The sequence below is a fragment of the Sceloporus undulatus genome, chromosome 1 (genome assembly GCF_019175285.1).
Source record: "Sceloporus undulatus isolate JIND9_A2432 ecotype Alabama chromosome 1, SceUnd_v1.1, whole genome shotgun sequence".
NCBI lineage: Eukaryota > Metazoa > Chordata > Lepidosauria > Squamata > Phrynosomatidae > Sceloporus > Sceloporus undulatus.
Window position 1 is genome coordinate 170,770,578 of NC_056522.1, and position 19,625 is coordinate 170,790,202.

General features: G+C 42.0%; 2 protein-coding genes across 10 annotated transcripts in view; one reads left to right on the forward strand and one right to left on the reverse strand.

Moving 5' to 3' along the window:
• Window positions 1-6,615, forward strand: part of PHF11 (PHD finger protein 11) — a 30,729-nt gene extending 24,114 nt beyond the window's left edge. For all 3 annotated transcript variants that reach the window (XM_042450459.1, XM_042450449.1, XM_042450468.1), the window contains 3 exons: window positions 3,466-3,588; window positions 4,703-4,774; window positions 5,694-6,615. In XM_042450459.1, coding sequence (XP_042306393.1) covers window positions 3,466-3,588; window positions 4,703-4,774; window positions 5,694-5,833 — 335 coding nt within the window. In that variant the 3' untranslated portion in view covers window positions 5,834-6,615. The remainder of the gene's footprint in view (window positions 1-3,465; window positions 3,589-4,702; window positions 4,775-5,693) is intronic.
• An 80-nt stretch (window positions 6,616-6,695) lies between these two features.
• RCBTB1 (RCC1 and BTB domain containing protein 1) overlaps window positions 6,696-19,625 on the reverse strand; it is a 56,158-nt gene continuing 43,228 nt past the window's right edge. For 3 of the 7 annotated variants that reach the window (XM_042450396.1, XM_042450438.1, XM_042450430.1), the window contains one exon: window positions 6,696-9,581. In XM_042450396.1, coding sequence (XP_042306330.1) covers window positions 9,441-9,581 — 141 coding nt within the window. In that variant the 3' untranslated portion in view covers window positions 6,696-9,440. Of the gene's footprint in view, window positions 9,582-12,195; window positions 12,258-19,625 lie in introns of those variants that run through there. The other 4 variants (XM_042450406.1, XR_006102054.1, XM_042450423.1 and 1 more) reach the window with 4 other exon arrangements.

Sequence of the window (19,625 nt, forward strand, 5' to 3'; positions counted from 1 at the left end):
AAGTCTCTTTGGAGGTATGCTATTTAAATGATGCATGGGTCCTAAGAGTCTGGAGGTCACACCAAAGCCACACTCCATTCCTAAGCACTGTAGTGAAGCTTTGGTGCAGCTTCCGGATTCTTAGGACCCATGCATTATTTAAATAGCATACCTCCAAAGAGACTCGAAGCAGCTTTATTTTGGCAGTCTGTAACAGGCCATTGTTTTCAACAGAATGTCCACTTCATTGTTCAACATATAAAGAACCTTTGGGTTCAGAAGAGGTGCTCCTGAAGATGCTTGTCCTCCGTGCCTAATTCCCTCCCCCACAATGATCCCTTTAGTGGCAAAGAAATAATTCCATTTACAGTTTCAAAGTACCTTTGGTACTGATAGATTTGGGATTGGAGAGCATAGACCAGCAGACAGTGGAGCTGTAGGCTCCTTGCAACTCACCCCAGTTCTCAATCTGACTGCAGTTGAAGGCCAGCAGTATTTAAATAATGAGATGTGCTTGACTGCCTCAACCTAGCTCCCAGTTCTGGCAAGTGGTAAGTGACATTGGAAGATTCCTTTGGTTGCCAGTACTTGCTGGCAGCGTAAGAACATTGAGCAGATACAGCACTTAATCCTACAGCTTTTGGAAGGTCAGGGCACCTTTTATATACAAATTATTTAGGGATCCCACTTGTCCATAAGAACAGACATCCCTTTGCTGTTAGATGTGATGCGTCTGCCTCTGGATCACCCATTTGACAAATAGGCAGGGATGTATTTTAAGTGCATCCTTAAGGTTTGGCAGTGCTTTGTTTCCTTATAAGAGGGACTCGCTAGATAGCATTTAAAGAAACCAGTTTTGAAATACTGTCTGATATTTACCATTAATAGGGAAAGTAAGGGAACAGATGGTGACATTGTAACTCCAGACCTCTTTATGTCCAGTATTGTTCTGGGGTCCATTTTTATCTGCTTTTTGAGCTAACGGAGAACAGATACTTGCTGCGGTCTTAGACTGCAATCCTGTTTCCACATACAGAAAAGTAAGCTCTGTTGAACACAGTTGGACTTACTTCTGAGTAGAAGATACAAATAGGATTGCCCTGTTCGTCACCAGCTGGAGACAGAGGCAGGTAAAGTTTTCTGTAGATTTGGTGTTTTTCTTTGATCTTGAGAAGAGGAGTTTATTCCAGCTTCATTCACTAGCATTAGTGGCAAGATTCCTGTCTGAACTCCTGGGGAGCCTTTGTCAGTCTGCTATGCTATACTGTGCCAGATGGGCCAGTAGGTTCACTCAGTGAGACTACAACTTAGTGTATGCTTGTGTACTATATAGCCTTCATAAGCAAAAATGGGTGGGGGTATGATATCTCCATTCCTTTTGCTCCAGGCAAACCAAAAGTCATGTTAGAACTCCTGCCGCTTGGGATTCCAGCTTTATGGTTGCTGGCCTATGAGGTTCCTCAGGATCTATTTTGTCCTCCATTCTGTTTAACATCTACATGAAACCACTGGCAGAGATTGTCTGGAGGTTTGGGGTTCAGTGTTACCAGTATCTTGATGACACCCAAGTCTATTTCATTGTTCCACCGAACTCTAATAATTTAATAATAATTAATAATAATTTGTTTTATTTATATACCGCTATTCCAAGGATCATAGCGGTGAACAGCAAGTAAGCTAATGAGCAAGTAAGCTCTAAGGAAATTGTTTTATTTCTAACTCCTGATAGGGAGATTTGGTAAAAAATAGTCTCCTTCCAGAGGTCTGTGTTTTAGTGACACATGCCTTTATTACATCCTGTTTGGATTACTGTAATACATGCTGCATGGGGTTGCTTTGAGGTGTTCAGAAACTTCAATGGATACAAAAACCTGCAATCTGATTTTTAACTGGCATGGGTTGCAAGAAGCACACAGTTCATAGTGTAAGGTGTGACCCATAGTGACCTTCATAGCTTAGATTTGGGTTGCCTGACAGATCCATTTCTCCCCATCTGAATCTGCTTAGCCTCTGAGATTCTCAGTAGATGCCCATTGCCCCTCCACCTTCTCAGGCCTTATTATTGGCTGCTCTTGAGGTCTGGAACTCTCTTCCATTTGCAGCCATTTTTATTTATTTATTTGGAACAATTTTTTTCTTCCAACAGCCTTTAAAAACTGATGGTTTTGAGAGAAAGGATCTTTAAGATGGTGGTGCACTGGTTTTTTTTAAAATGCTTTTACTCCTTTTTAATGTTCTTTTTTATTTTTAATTCTTTTAAAAGGCAAGGTGAAAATTTAGTTGTTGATAATAATAATTAGAAAAAGCACTGTGCCCCACATTTGTTTATTTCCTGTTACTCTTTGTGACAGTGTGATGCGGCAGCTAACGAAGCCAATGCGATTTTAGGCTGCATCAATAGAAGTATAGTGTCTAGATCAAGGGAAGTAATAGTTCCACTCTATTCTGCTCTAGTCAAGCCCCATCTGGATAATTGTGTCCAGTTCTGGGCACCACAATTTAAGAAGGATATTGAGAAACTGGAGTGTTTCCAAAGGAGGGCGACTAAAATGGTGAAGGGTCTGGAACCCATGTCCTATGAGGACCGACTTAGGGAGCTGGGGATGTTTAGCCTGGATAAGAGAAGGTTAAGGGGTGATATGATAGCCCTGTTTAAATACTTGAAGGGATGTCATATTGAGGAGGGAGCAAGCTTGTTTTCTGCTGCTCCAGAGACTAGGACCTGGAGCAACGAATGCAAGCTCTAGGAAAAGAGATTCCAGCTCAACATTAGGAGGAACTTCCTGACAGTAAGGGCTGTTCGACAGTGGAACACACTTCTTCCTCAGAGAGTGGTGGAGTCTCCTTCCTTAGAGGTCTTTAAACAGACCTCTAAGGCTATCTGTCGGGGGTGCTTTGATTGAGATTTCCTGCATGGCAGAGGGGTTGGACTGGTTGGCCCTTGCGGTCTCTTCCCATTCTATGATGCAGATCCATTGGGATCTCCTCTAGCATTATTCTTTGTATTATTGGGTAGCTGGCCTCGTTCTGAATAGACATGTTACTATCTTGTCTCAAGTGGCAGCTAATGGATGTCTACAGGCTTAATAAAAGGTTTTAGTAACTGAGTATTTCTCTCTGTAATATGGATTCCCATTAGTTTGGGAGGCCCAAGAAACAGCCACAAGCAGATCTGTATTTTGTGTTTGCAGCTTGTATCCTGGCCACCAGACTAAGGACTGTCTAGTCTGACATTGTGTTCTGCAATCTACAGAGATAATTCAGCCTGACATAGGGTTCTCAGTGGTAGTCTTATGGCTGCTTACATAGATCTCCTTAGAACATGTCTTCCTTGTTTGTTTACCATTCTCTGCTTGCCATTGTGAGCTGGGAAGTATATGTCTTGGAAACAAATTGTACCGAGTAGGAAGAACTTTGTAATGCCAACAGGAACTAAGCTAATATGTGATTTTTATTAAGGTTGTATTTCTTTCTCTCTTGTAACAGTAAGGATAGAGTTTTTAAGAAAGTGTAAACAAGCAGGACTACTTGATGAAATATTTGAGGAAATGTTAGACACCCTTCATCTGGCACAGGAAAAGCTAATGGATGACAATACTTCAGAAACAGGTACTGCAGAAAGTATGGAAATGGCCAATATGTGCTGCTTACCAAATCTCTCAGTCCAGGTCATTTTCAGAAAATGCCTCTCAAGGATGTCTTTTTCACAGGGCACAGTGCTTAGGCTTAAGTCTTCTCTTTTGCACTGTTTCTTGCTGAATTAGGGGCTGTATAGACTGGCATCAAAGGTTTTATTTATTTTATTTATTTAGGTATTTATACCCCACCCTTCAGCCCGAATGGCTCTCAGAGCAGCTTACAATTATTATTTTTAATTAGATGGTTCCCTGCCCTCAGGCTTACAATCTAAAAGACACGACACAAAAGGAGAAGGGAATGGTGGAGGGAAAGGGGATGAGGTCCAGTGGTTCTTCTCTCCCTCTGAGGCCTGGACCAAGGTTGGCATGGGGGGAGTGGAGTGTGCCACCTACATGACGCACGCCCTGACTCTGTCCTTATGACAGTGTGACGCCGTGCCCCACCACACAACAGGTGGAGTTACGGAGTTCCTCTGGCACTGTGTACAGATGATGTAGTGCCAAAGCAGTGCAGGAAAGCTGCAGCGCCAGCAGCTGTGGCACCCTTTCCACGGCGCAGAAAGGAGCTGCTTTTGTGGCTCCATTTTGCACCACAGAAAGGCCAGATCGGAGCCACTGTGTGCGGTTGCCACGGCCCCGATCTGGTGAAGAAAGAGATCTATATACAGCCCCATAGTCTTAAAAATATATCATGTATTAGATTTCCCCCTCCTTAAGGTACAGAAACTGTTACTGCTCCAGTGTGCACTGTACTCTCATCTTTGCAGTGCATTTCAGTAGTATAATCAGAAAGGCAGGTTAGGACTGAAATGGGACACTAGCTGTTACCCAAAATCTGTTATTTTCAGATTTGTTCACATAGATTTTGGGATGAAACTCTGAATTATTAGTTTTAAGACTGTTAACAGTAAGAATTCAAAGTTAGTTACATCTCAAAATCTATGTGAACAAATTTGAAAATAATAGATTTTAGGTAGACCAAGATACAGAAATTATTAATGTTCAATTATGTACTGTAATCTCATCCCTGCATTGCATTCTAGTAGCACAAGCATTAATATGTTAATAATAATATCTATCCTCAGAATATGAAGAAACAGTAATATCGCTTTTTGACTGTGGCCTCTTTGAAAATATACTTGCAGCCACTCGCTCAGGTAATGTACTGAACACATCTAGCTTATATGGCACTTGCTTTTATCTGATCTTACACAGAATATGGATCCTTTTGACACTTGCCCAATAGGGTCATTTTACTTAGGTTGTAACTATATATCACTGGCTTTGGCCCCACTGATCCTTGGCATGTGACTTTGGGATTTCTCCTGAGGGAATGTATCCAAGAACTTAAAAAATCTTTCCCCACTGCTACCATAGCTCCTTCCTAACTTTCTATAATCCTTGCCCCTGGTGTGCAATATAATATAATTTCCTTGCAAATGATTTTTTTTTAAAAAATTGACAGTTATCCTAGCATCACCATTGTGGTTTGAGGTGACTTTTAATTTGGTTGACTTTACTGATTCATTTTTCTAAAGAAGGGTGTCACTAATGTTTAGAGAAACGTCTACCAAAGAATGCCAGTATCCTACATCGCCTACGTAGTTACGAAGCTGACACTAAGCAAAGTCTCCTGGCCAACATCAACTGGTTCAAGTGGTTGGAGGTCCATTCAGCAACTGATCAGGGCTCAGAAGGAGGAGGTTTTTAGCCCCCTCCTGCCAGCAAGCAAGACTGCAATGAAAAATTGCAAGAGTTACTGCTTTTGTTTGTCACAGCCTTACTTGCTGGCAGGAGGAGGCTGGCAATATCATCCTGCTGCGCCCTGATCAATAGCTGAAAAGATTTCCTTTGCTTGGTGCAGCTGCTGATTATTATGGAGGGTGGGGGGAATTTACATTTGTGACAGTAGTGCAGTGAATATGTGGCACTACTGAATGTGGAGCATTTATGGGACCATAATTCTTTATTATGAATCCATTACTGCAATACAGGATGCCAGCAGAGTCTTTTGTATGTAAACAACACAAAAAAATATTTTCTATTAATATTAAGCATTAGTTTTATTTTGTACAGGAACAGAAGAAAAAATTCAGGAGCTACTAAATACAAGGAAGAGACTGGATGCCCAGATTGAGCTTCTAAAAGATTTGAAAGAAGTTGTACTTCCAGTTCCAGAAGACACAGCTAGCATATCTAACAGTACCTCTGAATAACCCACATATTTCTGTACTTGTTTGATTTCTTATACCTGATTTCTTGCATAAAACTGAATTTACAATAGACATATTTATTGTTTTTATATGTCACTTTGTGATATCTGTTCTTTTCTAGATACTACAGCTGAGACATTTTGTTTTAAAGATCCAAGTTTGTGTTTGGACTGCCTAATGTTGGTACAGGCCTCTTTGATGATTGATTGCTGGGTGGGAGTTGACATGCATTAATCAGTATACCACCTACAGAATCATGCCTGTATCTTTCTTTCATTTATATGAGAATTGACAAGAAAGACAGATGAATTTGCCACATATGCTTCATAGCTTCATTGCAGAAGATACTATTGAGAAATCACTCCTGGAATCACTGTGTGCAAAAGGTTCTTTAGCGATCTCTCTGCCAGTTGAGTTGTAAACATGCAACTTTAACTGTGGTGCTTTATAATAGTAAATGGCCAACTATTTCCCTTGCCTTCAAGACAGACAGGATTTTAAGATGTAAACAAATGTTTTCTAACATTCCAAAAAGACATTGCACACCCTGTATGTACTTCTTGCAATTTTTATAGATTGGGTCTTACATGTCATGATCAGGTAGTTGTGACTGTGCATTAGTTGTTCACAGCACCCTCAGGACAGCTTGTTTAATCCTTATGTGAAAGCTCTAAGAATCAGAAATGTAAAAAAAATGCACATTTGTGTGCTTTAGACTATTCAAAATGTTTACTTTTAATTCCAGAATTGTAAATATGTTTAATAAAAGGTTTTTTTTTACAAAGTATATTGAATTAAATCAAGAATTGCTGTCTCCAGAGCAGACAAATGCCAAGGGTAATGAAGGCAGAGTTGTAGGCAATTTTTCACTCCAGTAGGCGGATGTCTTTTATTTTACAAGCTTGTGAGTCATGAAGGCAAAGTTGATATTCTAGGATATCAAGGATATGTTTTTTTTTTGGGGGGGGCAGAAATACATTAAACAGTTCAAGGGGTGCTACAGCCAATTAATTAATAAATATGCTATTAATATAATAGCTTCTTAAAATGCTCCTGTGTGCTTCCAGAAGAGGGTGTTTACCTTTAAAATTTTGGTTTTTGGCAGGAAAAAAGGGAACATAAAGAGACCACAAAAACATCCTTGGGGGCAGCACTCTGCTCAGCCCAATCGAGTTTTATGGAGAGGAAAAAAAATGCAGCTCCTCTCATTCGATGTAAACTCTTTAAAAAAGAAAAACGGGCGTCCTGTGGCTGGCAATTCCATGCACATATACTTATGGGAGGATGTGTGAAGGATAGTAACCTTTACAAAGGGCCTGTTTGTAATGCTAGGACATGTGAAGTCATAATCTCTCTTCAGTTTTTACAAAGTAGATGTGTGGGCTCTCATGAAGAGCTGAAAGAACATTTAATCTTTTTCAGTACAGCTGTTTTTCAGATGAAAAGCTGCTATTTGCCCAGTTAGTAATTAGTTAAAAAAATTAATAATTGTGTCCAGTAAAATTAGATAAATGGGATACTAAGGCACATTACAGATGCGCCGAAGGGGCGTGTTAGGGTTGAGAAGGGGCGTGTTAGTTTGACAACCCTAATACGGACTGAGCCCATACAAAATGGCGGCGCCCGTCCACACGGGGGCCGCCATTTTGACGTTGTGGACGCATAGCGTCAGGATGTCGCGCGGCGGAAGCGACACCGCAAGTGTGCGACTAGCGCCTCACGGCGCCACTTCTGGGGCCCAGAAAGAAGTGCCATTTCAGCACTTCTTTCTTGTTGCGTCCAGGAACCATGCGGTTTGGCCGCTGCAGTTCCTGGACGTAGCAACTGGCGGCGGCAGAGTGCCCTTCTTGGGCGCTCTGTAACGTGCCCAAGAAAACCTGTCTCCCCCCCACCTCATAAGTAGTTGGGAAAGTGTTCAGATTATACAAACTTTGGACAAAACACTTAGGGCACTTGTGGACAGATTACTAAAGGTCAGCCTTGGGAGCAACCTGCATCCAAATCACTTAAGATTATTTCTGAATAATCTTTAAAAGTAGCTGTAGATTGTAGAATCACAGAGTCAGAAGAGTCCTCAAGGGCCACCCAGTCCATTCCCATTCTGTCATGCAGCAACTCACATTCAAAGCCCCCCAGCCCCAACAGACAGCCATCCAGCCTCAGTTTAAAGACCTCTGAAGAAGGCGACTCGGAGGCAGCGTGTTCCACTGTCAAAACAGCTCACCATCAGGAAGTCCTGGAGTGCTTCAATTTGGCCTGGATAGTGCTAAAGCATGGATAACAATAATGTAGCAACAATCTTCCTATATCCAGAGGTTTGGTCTAGATGACCTTTGAGGCTCATTCTCTGGATGCACAGAGTAGCAATCCACATACTCATGGATCTCATGGATTATTCCCTGCATGGCAGCCAATGATGCAGAAGTTCAAAGTCCAGTGTTCTTTTTCTGTTCTGTTGAACCTTTTCCCATCACTGGCAGGTTTTGTTTTATTTTGCCCTTCCAACTAGATGTGCAATCCCTTTACCCAAAACACATTCATAGTTTAATTTCATAAAATAATGGAGGCAGTGGGGGGAACATATGAGAATGAGAAAGAAGAAGCAGAAATAGAAGTAAACTGTGGAGGAAAGAGTGACTGAGTCTGTCCCTCTAACGCAGGCTGGAGATTCAGCTAAGGTTAATTTTTTGACTTAAATTTAGTTATATAGGCAATTGAATCAGTGACTCAACAGGCAAAGGGAAGGCAACAAAATCAAGCATCAACAAAATCAGAAAAAAGCAATGTGGATTTGACTACAACATCTTAAAAAACAAGCTGTCCCCAATAGGCAGTCAGTTTTATGAAGTCAAGTTTTGTTTTATTAAGTGCTTCTCAATTTCTCAATCTCTACGCCATCAATTTTATTACAGTTAAAATGACCAGTTACACTTAAAAATCACTGCACAGTTTAATTACAGTTAAATTCACCAGTTACCAAGCCTTTTACTGAAACCTTCATATTACCCAAGCCCTTTTCCAAATGTGTCCAAATAAACCAAGCAGTATGAAAAGTATGGACCAAATAGCAATACTCACAATCTTAGCAAGGACACAAGCAATCCTTTGTACAACCCAGGCTTTTCATAATTAGACACCCTCCTTTCAAGTGGTAAATTTTTTATTATATAGAATGGAGACATTAATTTAAGATTGAAATTTTCCACATAATTTTCCCACTTCCACATAATTCAGTTTGTAGAAGTGTCTCAATGCCAGCTGTCTTAGTAATACTTGAAATGAGTTACCACTGATACGTTACTAGGTCACTATTGGAGAAGCCTAACCTCTGGCACCAGAATCTTATAGTCTCTTTCTTCATCCCTCTTAATTCTTCTTCTTTCTGCCCCCAAGCTGTCCAACAGAAACATCCAGCTAGGTAGAGCCCCCCAAGCCAAAATAATAATAATAATAATAATAATAATAAGTGCTTGATTTGGAGCTCCTGTAGAAGTCCAGCCGAAGAACAAATAATTTTATACAACATGTAATATATCTCAATGATAATCATGAGAGAGAAGTGCATGAAATCACACCAGCAATAGCTGTACCATTTGGACCTTAATATCTTTCAGTTCTTAAATGCTCCATATTTACTGGCTTTAGCAATGAATTCCTTTAGCAGAGAACCATCCATTTGCCAAAAGGCTGCTGTCTGAGTGACTTCGGTCAAGTGATTGACACAAAACTTAAAGCAGAATTCTTCTAAATCCTAGACACAAGACAAAACAAAAAGCCTTCCATTAACTTTACTGACAATTTTAAACATTTTATTATTATTATTTTAAAATCACAGGGCACAGGGGAGCAACTCATCTAGAACTACAGTACTTCATGGACTTTTACATAGTGTTTCTGTGCTAGGAAAAGAAACCAGGAAAACCCCATGGATGTTTATGCAGGTATGTAATACAGTGAGCAAGCGGGTGAGAAGTGAAACGCCATAGCTGCCTGGTGTGTTGCACTCTCTCCAAACCATGCCCATGCCAATTTGTCATGCTGACTGCCTCAATATTTCTAAATGTACTAATACACCACTACTCACCAATGTTATTATAAAGACAGCATTAAAAAGTTAGGTATTCAAGATTAAGGAATCACTTCCAAGTGTACCATAATTGCAATTCTTTCTTCAAGCCACAAACCAACAGATACATGCAAATTGTGATGAAAACTTCCTTGTACGTGGGGGTACATAATTTTTAAACAAAGGCAGATTTTAAAGTTTATTTGGTTTCTCTGATAGTTTTGTTGCTATTTTAGTTTCCACTTTACATTTTATGTCCTCTTTGTAACGCATGCACTGTGGAGGCTGTATCGGTGCCCTGAAACATAGAAACTTTATCACCTTCGTTCTGGCTGCTACAAGAACTGAAATAGCTGCTCACTGGAAGACACTTCTGAGCACTGGAAAAATTGTGGACTAGAGTTTGGAATACATGGTTACTTGGAAAAACTCTCCTACTCCATCAATTCTTGCAATGGATAAAACAATTCACACTCCTTTTTATGAGGACTGGTCAACTTCTATGTTACTGCTACCTCACATTTGCCTGGACCACTTTCAAGAATTGCAGATTTATGGAGAGACATTTTCTGCTTGATCTTGACACATCATGAAAGGCTCCTCACAGAAAGTGAACTTCTGTGTTTGTCCTAATCCGAACAACACTACCTGGATATAACTACCCTAATGAAATTGCCTGGTAAGTGTCCCTTATATGTGTTTTTCTATTAACTCAAATGTTGCTTGAACATTTTGTTGTTGCTGTTGTTGTTGATTTAGTATTCATTACATAACTGTAAAAAATAAAATTAAAAAAAAAATCAACTGGAAAGTCCAGAAAGAAACATATTTCCACAAGTTACATAAAATCACAAAATCAGCTAACATGTACACTGTGACTCAGGAAAGGTGGCACCAAGAGAACACCAAAATGGTGAATTAATTCTTTCACAAAATAGAAGCTCAAATATGGAGAACAAGAACACAGAAAATACACAAAAGAAATGTCAACAGACAACTGAAGACCATACTGCTAATGTCGAGACCAATAATAAAATGTTCTTTACATTTATCAGCACCGGAAATTGACTAAAGGGGCAGTTAGAATGTTGAACGACAAGGCTGTTATAGCACTAAAGGAGGAGACAGTGAATGAATTATTTGTGCCTGTCCTTGTGGCAGAAAATGTATAGTCAATGGAGAAGTTTGTTTTCTTCTGCTCCAAAGGGTACGACTCAAGCCAAATGATACACATTGCAAGAAAGGAGATTCTGACTGAACATTAGGAAGAACCTTCCTTGGAGTGTAGTGGAGTCTCCTTCCTTGGAGGTCTTTAAGCAGAGGCTGGATGGCCATCTGTCAGGTATGCTTTGTTTGAGAGTTCCTGCATGGCAGGGAGTTGGACTGGATGGCCCTTGTGGTCTCTTCCAACTCTAGGATTCTGTGATTCTAGCAGCAAGCGCTCTTTTGGTAGAGGAACAGACTATCTCAGAAGATGAGGTAGAACGGGATACTCCCTTGACTGGTTTTTTTCAAGACAGGCTGGACAGCCTTCTGCATGGATGTTTTTGCTATGGGTTCAGTGCATTAGCAGGATATCTTCAAAAGGTGGTTGAACAAATGCAGAGGACTGGCTCTCACACAGCTATTATTCATGAAGGTATCTATTACCTCCATGTATCTCAATACCATTTGCTGGGGAAGATGAACAACAATGACATGGTGCTGGTTGACTTCTGGGAACAGAATTTTGGACTAATGAGCCTTTGGTCTGATTCAGTGATGCTTATCTTATGTTCTATGACTATGCTGTGTTAATAAATGACACAGTAAAAATTACAATATACAGCAGATACGTATTGTAAGTGCTCTTTATTCCAAAAAAAAAAAAAATACAAATACAAAATCTGTCTCTCATGATAATACATTCATTCAACTAGGTCCTGAATACTGCTAGAGAACTGTCTTATTGTATAGAACAGGCAATTGCTCTCTCTTCCTCGCTTTAAACACACACCATCACACAGTATAATGTCTTTGATGGCCACATTAAGAGTGGCAAAAGAAACAAACTGAAAGTCTTAGTTAAAGATTAATTTCTTTAAAAATTCAACAAAGCAATTAATCATGAGATATGAATAGTAAATCACTGTGCTACTCTTGAGTTTGAAAGGTATACGTATTATATGCAACCAATAAACAAATGCAACACATAAGAGCACAGCTGGTAAAACAGGTGCTTTCACTAGCTCCAAGCACAAGGAGGAATCCAGTGACAAGGCATCAAGGCAGAAAGGAGTTCAATAAACATGTTACGCACCTGTATAAATTGTGCTTGTCTGCTGGTGCATTTAAGTCAGCGTTTAATTTACTAATAGTCACCTGAAGCCAAAACAAAGGCACAGTAAATCTGATGAGAGTAAGCCTATAGAAACCTACAGTTCAAGAATTAAAACACCAGTGATGAAATCTTGCAAAATCCGAGTTTCTTCCAGCTCTGCTCCATCAGGTAAGTCTAAACTGTTGCAGAAAAATGATCTTCCACACCAGCAGCCATGTCCCGTAATTATTCCCCTAGCCATTCTGAAATGGCCTTTAAGCTAGCCCACTGCACTGTGGTGAACGGGGGATTGCCTGCGTTAAGGTGATACTCCTTACACAAACCTGGAAGTACACTGGTGTAATGCTCCAATGGCCAGCATGGTGTAGTGTCAGACTAGAATTATGGGAGACCAAGGTTGAAATCCTCACTCAGCCATAGAAACCCACTGGGTGATCTTGAGCAAGTTAAAATCTCTCAGGCTAAGAGGAAAGCAATGGCAAACCTCTTCTGAACACATCTTGTGAAAAAAAACTGAGATAGGTTCATCTTAGGGTCACCATAAGTCAGTAGCAATATGAAGGCACACATAGAATCAGAGTTGGAAGAGACCACAAGGGCCATCCAGTCTAACCCCCTGCCATGCAGGAACTCATAACAGGCGACAGCTGTTCGGCCAAGAGGGAGCTCAGATCAGGTGTCCCTCAAGGTGCGATACTGTTGCCAATGCTATTCAACATTTACATGAAGCCGCTGGGTGAGATCATCCAGAGACATGTCTCGGACTGCTTCAGTGACCAAGGATGGCATCTCTCCTCTGAATGACTGTCGGAAGTCAGTAATGGATTGGAGGAGGGAAAATAGACTTAAATTGAATCCAAATAAAACGGAGGTACTCGCTATAGGCAATCTCAATCCGGGAATGGTGATAAGATCCCCAGTTCTGGGCAGGGTCACATTTCCCCTAAAGGACTGTTCGTAGCTTGGGGGTGCTCCTCGACTCATCGCTTCACCTGTCGTCCCAGGTGGATGCGACAGCCAGGAGTGCCCATTATCAGCCCCGGCTGATTTGCCAGCTACGACCCTTCCTGGAACGGGAAAACCTTGAAACGGTTGTACATTCGCTGGTAACCTCTCGTTTTGATTTCTGCAATGCGCTCTTCATGGAGCAACCCTTATGCCATGTTCGGAAGCTGCAACTGGTCCAAAACATGGCAGCCAGATTGGTGACTGGGAGTTCCAAGTTTGATTCTATCACACCTATTCTAAAATCCCTTCACTGGCTACCTATTAGCTTCCGGGCTCAGTATAAGGTGTTGGTTATTATCTATAAAGCCCTACATGGCCTGGGTCCAGCTTACCTGAGGGAACGCCTCCTCTCATATAATCTTTCCCGCACTCTCAGGTACTCTGGAAAGAACCTACTGCAGTTAGAGACAACTAGACTGGTAACTACTTCCCAGAAGATGTTTTCTGTTGTTGCTCCAAAAATTTGGAACACTCTGCCGGACGAGATCCGCCAACTAACATCTTTGGAGGCCTTTAAGAAGGCAATAAAAATGGATCTCTTCCGGTGGTCTTCCAAATTGATCCCCTAAGCTCACTCTCCACTAGCTTAAATTGTTCTCTTCGGACTGATTCGTTCTTGACTGACTTTATTGCCCATTGTTTGGTAATTGCTTTTAATATTAATTTTAGGGGGCGGGGGGGGGGGGGGGGAAGTGTCAATCTGGAGTCTAGTGCACTTTTATCCACTGTTTCTGTGCCTTTGATTTTACTGTTTTCTTTTTTATATGCTGTTACCCACCTTGATCCAACACAGGGAGAGGCGGGTTATAAATTATTATTATTATCATCATCATCATCATCATCTTCAAAGCATCCCCAAGAGATGGCCATCCAGCCTCTGTTTAAAGACCTCCAAGGAAGGAGACTCCATCATTCTCAGAGGGAGTGTGTTCCACTGTTGAACAGCGCTTTCTGTCAGGAAGTTCCTCCTAATGTTTAGGTGGAATCTCTTTTCCTTAGTGTGCATCCATTGTTCCATGTTCTAGTCTCCATCCTCAACAACAACAACAACACAACAATTCTATCCAGTTTTGGAAAGGGACAAAAACTCAATACAATACAAAAACTTGATGTACAAGGGCCACAGAGTAGAGAAGTGCTGGAATGAAGTCTGCAATTATAGACATCTGCACCACTGATGTCAGTAAATTTAGCCATGTCTTGGAAGATAGCCAAGTTAGATTGCTAGCAGAAGGGTGAATTCAAGGGCCTGCAACATAGTTTTCTCTGAAAAGCAATTTTTCCATGTACAGGATCACATAGTTGAACAAAACTGTGAGGTCTCAGTGTGTGAATGAAAGACTGAGGTAAGGGGCAGGAACTTTCCATTTGAGCTGGAATGGAATCAGAATGCTGGCACATATCAAAGGTGGCAGAGTATATTTTAAACCAAACCTAGGGGAGAGCTGAAAGGATCTGGAGAACTTTTACTCTGGTCTGATTCATCCCTGGAGGATAGGATGCAAAAGGTATTTCAATGCCCATATGGAGCCAAGTTAGAATTTGCTACAAGCATGTAAACAAAGGAGGACAAAAGGCAACATGGGAAAGGCAAAGAAATCTAAAGATACTGAATGGATGTAGGTTTTTTTTTTTTTTTTTGCTAAAACTAAAAACCTTCAAGCTAAGGTGCTCAGTGCTTTAGTGCTTTAGTGCTCAGTGTTAGAATATAAACACAATGGACACAAAAGAAATCTGTTGGAACAGAGTGAATGGGATACTGTCATCTCTGGATACAAGGTTGTACAGAGAAGACAAGGGAAGTAAATAATGCAGAGCTGGTGTTGTTCAAAGAGAGCAAAATAAGCACAGCTCAAACATGACACCTTTGGGTTTGCGTCAATATACAAGCAGGGAAGCACCTACCACTACCAGTTTTATCATCACTTTCCTCATGTGGAAAATCAAAAGTTCAGATCCTCTTAGAGACTCTTGCTGAGCAAGGTTCATTGTGGTTATTCCTTGGTCAATTAGGGCACTCCTCAGTAAACTAGAGTGCCATTTGAACCCCACAGTGCAGAGAAAAAACACACAGGAATGACTAAGCCAACAGCCCATCACACCTGTCAGGTCAATGACAAATCATCAGCTCTTTCTACTGGAAAACCACTCAGAGCATTCAGGGACCTAATGGACTCTGTAAGTTTCCAGGGACAGATCATTTAATGGGTTTCTGATGTCTTCAGGGAAAGTCTGGTATCATGAGACAAAAGATCACCAGAAAGTGATCTGCCAGTGTGATTCCTGCCCCTTAATATCCATACTGGCTGTAAAACACCTAGCTAACAGAAACTATACTGCTAAAACACAAATGGTGTGTCCCTCCTCCATTTCTCTCTCTCAATGAAGATTAAGCCAAACCTACTTGTCCATCTTTGCTCACTCTCATTCACTGTCAAAATACACATGCACAGATCATTCTGTCTCACATAGCATTGTTCCCCCTCTGAAAAATTAAACAACCCCCAACCCATGCAACCTTTCCCTCCAGGATCACCCACCCCAAAAATCTCAACAGATAGCTATTTAATTCCATGGTCGTTGGTGAATGACTAAATGTTGAAGTATTGGAGCAGGTAGGTAGTGAAGTCGTATTTTTAAAAAATTGACTTCTAGGGAAAAGATAAAAAGAATTCCAAAAGAAAAAGAACTGGATTGGAGAAGGAATAATTTATTCCTTCTTTATGTTGAAAATAAATAAGAATTAGAATACTACTCTCTTCTCTCTGCAACAGCCCTTTAGATATTTAAAGAGGGCAATCATGTCACCCCGTAGTCTTCTCTTCACTAGGCTGAACATGCCCAACTCCATATTTTGTTCTCCATACAGTATCTATCATCCTTTTTGCCCTCCTCTGAATCCATTCCAACTTGTCTATCTCCTTCTTAAAATGAGGCATCCAGAACTGAGCACAGTACCCCAGATGAAGACTGACCATCTGTCAGAACCAGTTAAGATCAAATATAATGTTAGAACTATGCAGTTATTTAATATATATATTGATCTAGATAGTTCTGTGTGTTGAGATATTGCATAGTGCTGGGAGTTGGGAAGATAAGGTGGAATATTAAGGGTGAGGTTTGGCTTGGTGATGGGGCCCTGCTAAGGGGTTTGGAATGTGGGATAAAATGTAACAGTCCTTCAACGTTAAGGTGGCTGGTTGCCGTGGTGGGTTGGTTTAAAAGAAGGAATTTTTCCCTGGGCTTTCAGATTCTGCAAAGATGTGCTTGAGGTTATTTCTGCTGTGCATCTTACAATAAACTTTTTTGTTTTACAGTAAGTTGGTTGTGGATCATTAGCCTGAGGTTGCCAAATCTCACAGTTTGCAGAATCTCACTAAATGCTTCAAGAAGAACCAATGCAGGAAGAGACAAGCCAAGTTCAACGGGGACCCCGAACAGCTCCCCTTCTTCCTGGCCCAGGTCATGGAGCTCATGCGAACCAGGGGAGAGTACTTCCCTGATGAAGCCGAAAAGGTGCGGTGTGTAGCTGGAAGGCTGGAGGGCCAGGCGGCCCAGGGGAAGGGCCGTCCAAGCCCAAAACTGCAGTGGAGACTGAGAAGCAGCGGCGCATGAGGCTGGGGCTCTGCTTGGCATGTGGGGAAAAAGGCCACCTGATCGCAGCATGCCCGGCAAAAGCCAGCACTAAAGGGGCGACTAGAACACTGCCAAGCACCGTTGGAGGAGGAGGCAGGGGAAACGCGGGGCAGGCGGCTCAACCAGAACAAAGAGAGCAGTGAGTCAGCAAAAGCCCAGCGGACCAGCCGCGGGAACGGGACATACCAGAGGTGGTGAGTGGGGGAGTGCCACTTTACTTCTTGGAGGTGAAGTTGGGACATAAAGTCAAAGGGACTACCAGTAAGATCTTGGCCGCATTGGACTCAGGCTGTACCCACTGTTTAATAAGCCAGAGATTGGTACAAGCCCTAAGGATTGGCCAAGAGCCTCTACAGGAGGCTATTCCGTTTTTCCAAATGGACGGGACTTTGATGGGGGGTTAACATATTCAGAAGCAAACTGAAGACCTAACCTTAAAAACTGCAGATCATTGGGAACACATCCAATTCGTGGTGGGACCCACCCATGGATGTGATGTGGTATTGGACATAGACTGGTTGGAATTCCATAACCCTGAGATCAACTGGAAGACTAAACAGATGGTGTTCAGTGATCCAGGGTGCCGAGGACATGTGAGCCCAGATGAAGGTCCAATCTCTGCCACCAACCGGGCCATGACCATGACTTTGACCGGGCTCTATAGTAGAACCGGGTTGGCGGACCCACTGCAGCCAGTGCTTTTCCCGGCAGCGTACAGTGAACTGAAAGAAGTGTTTGAAGAGAGCGTGATTTATGACTCCCCCCCCCCACCGGGATACTGATTGCGCTACAGAGATTAGCCCAGGGGCGATTCCCCCCAAGCCCAAGATGTACCCGATGACTCCCAGGGAGATGAACATGCTGAAAGAATTCATTGAGAAGAACCGAGCCAGGGATTTTATTCGGCCTTCTAGTTCACCTTTTGGGGTTCCAGTGTTTTTCAAAGAAAGATGGGTCCCTCAGACTGGTGACGGATTACAAAAACTTAAATGCCATTAGCACCTGCAGCAAATACCCCTTGCCTTTAATGAATGACATGTTGAGGTGGTTGTCCACAGGCAAAATCTTCACTAAGTTGGATTTGAGGGATGCATATTTCTGAGTGAGAATTAAGGAAGGGGATGAATACAAGACAGCATTTCATTGTCCACTAGGAGCCTTTGAATATTTAGTTCTCCCATTGGTTTATCGGGGGGGGGGGGGGGGCTGCCTGTTTCATGAAGCTGATCCACGAAGTGCTGCATGACATGCTCTTTGATGAGGTGTTAGTATATCTGGATGATATCCTGATCTACTCCCAAGATTTGGACAGCCACATCCAATTAGTAAAAAGGGTGTTGAAAAGATTGCTGGAACACAAATTGTATGTAAAATTGTCTAAGTGCCATTTTCATACAGATAATTTGGATTTTTTGGGATACAGAGTATCCACGCAGGGGCTCCAAATGGATCCACATAAGGTTCAGGATGTTATGAACTGGCGAGAGCCAAAAACCTGGAAACAAGTGCAAAGATTTTTGGGGTTTGCCAATTTTTACCAACAGTTCATCCCAACTTTGCTCAGGTGGCTCTGCCCATAACTTGTTAAAGACCAAAACCGAAGGACAGGGAAATGAGCTTGGGTCGAGCCCAGACAGGGCCGACAAGCCAAAACCTCCCACTAAAATTAATTGGTTTAGAGAATGTACAGAAGCCTTTGTGGCACTAAAGCGATTGTTCAGCTCTGAACCCATCTTGAAGCACCCTGATCCCGAACAGCCATTCATTGTACAGGTTGATGCCTCTGACTCGGCCGTGGGGGCTGTGCTGCTACAAAAAGATGACGAGGGAAAGCTCAGACCATGCGCTTACCTGACCAAAAAGTTTGACTCCACCCAGGAGGCTTGGCCTTGCTAGGAAAAGGAAGCGTTTCCAATAAAATAGGCTTTAGAGTCATGGAGGCAATTCTTAGAAGGTGCGCCCCACCAATTTGAGGTGTGGACTGACCACCGAAACCTCAAGGCCTTGCAGACGCCAAGGCGCTTAAGCCCCAAACAGCATCAGCATCATGACAATTTTGTCATCAAATTTATCCCTGGAAAGAACAATGTTTTGGCTGATGCCTTGTCCAGAATGCATATGTCTGGAGGGAGGGAGGAACCCGAAAAGCAGGTGTTATTCACCCCTCAACAGCTCAGTCTGGGGGTGACGACATGCAGCCAGTCCAAACGTGAGAGTGAACAACTGACCCAGACCCTAAACCCTCTGCTGGGGGAGATAATCCAGGCATATGGGGAGGATAAGGACTTACCAGAGTTGGTGGCTGAACTGCAAAAAACGTTGCATGGGGTTTGGTGTAAAGGGAAAAAAATATGTGCCAAATTCCTTGAGATTAAAGGTGATGGTGATGTGCCACGATGTCAAGGCGGCGGGACATTGGGGGCTTGTGAAAACTTGTGCTAAAATGTAACGGTCCTTCAAGCTTAAGATGGCTGGTTGCCATGGTGATAGAGTCATGGGTTGGTTTAAAAGAAGGAATTTTTCCCTGTGCTTTCAGATTCTGCAAAGACGTGCTTGAGGTTACTTCTGCTGTGTATCTTACAATAAACTTTTTTGTTTTACAATAAGTCAGTTGTGGATCATTATTAGCCCGAGGTTTCCTAATCTCACACCATCCCAGAACATAGTGGGACTAATACTTCCTTTGCCTTGGAAACTATGGTTCTATTAATGGAAATTTAAAATTTTTTGCCTTTTTTTACTGTAGCATCATATTGCTAGTACAT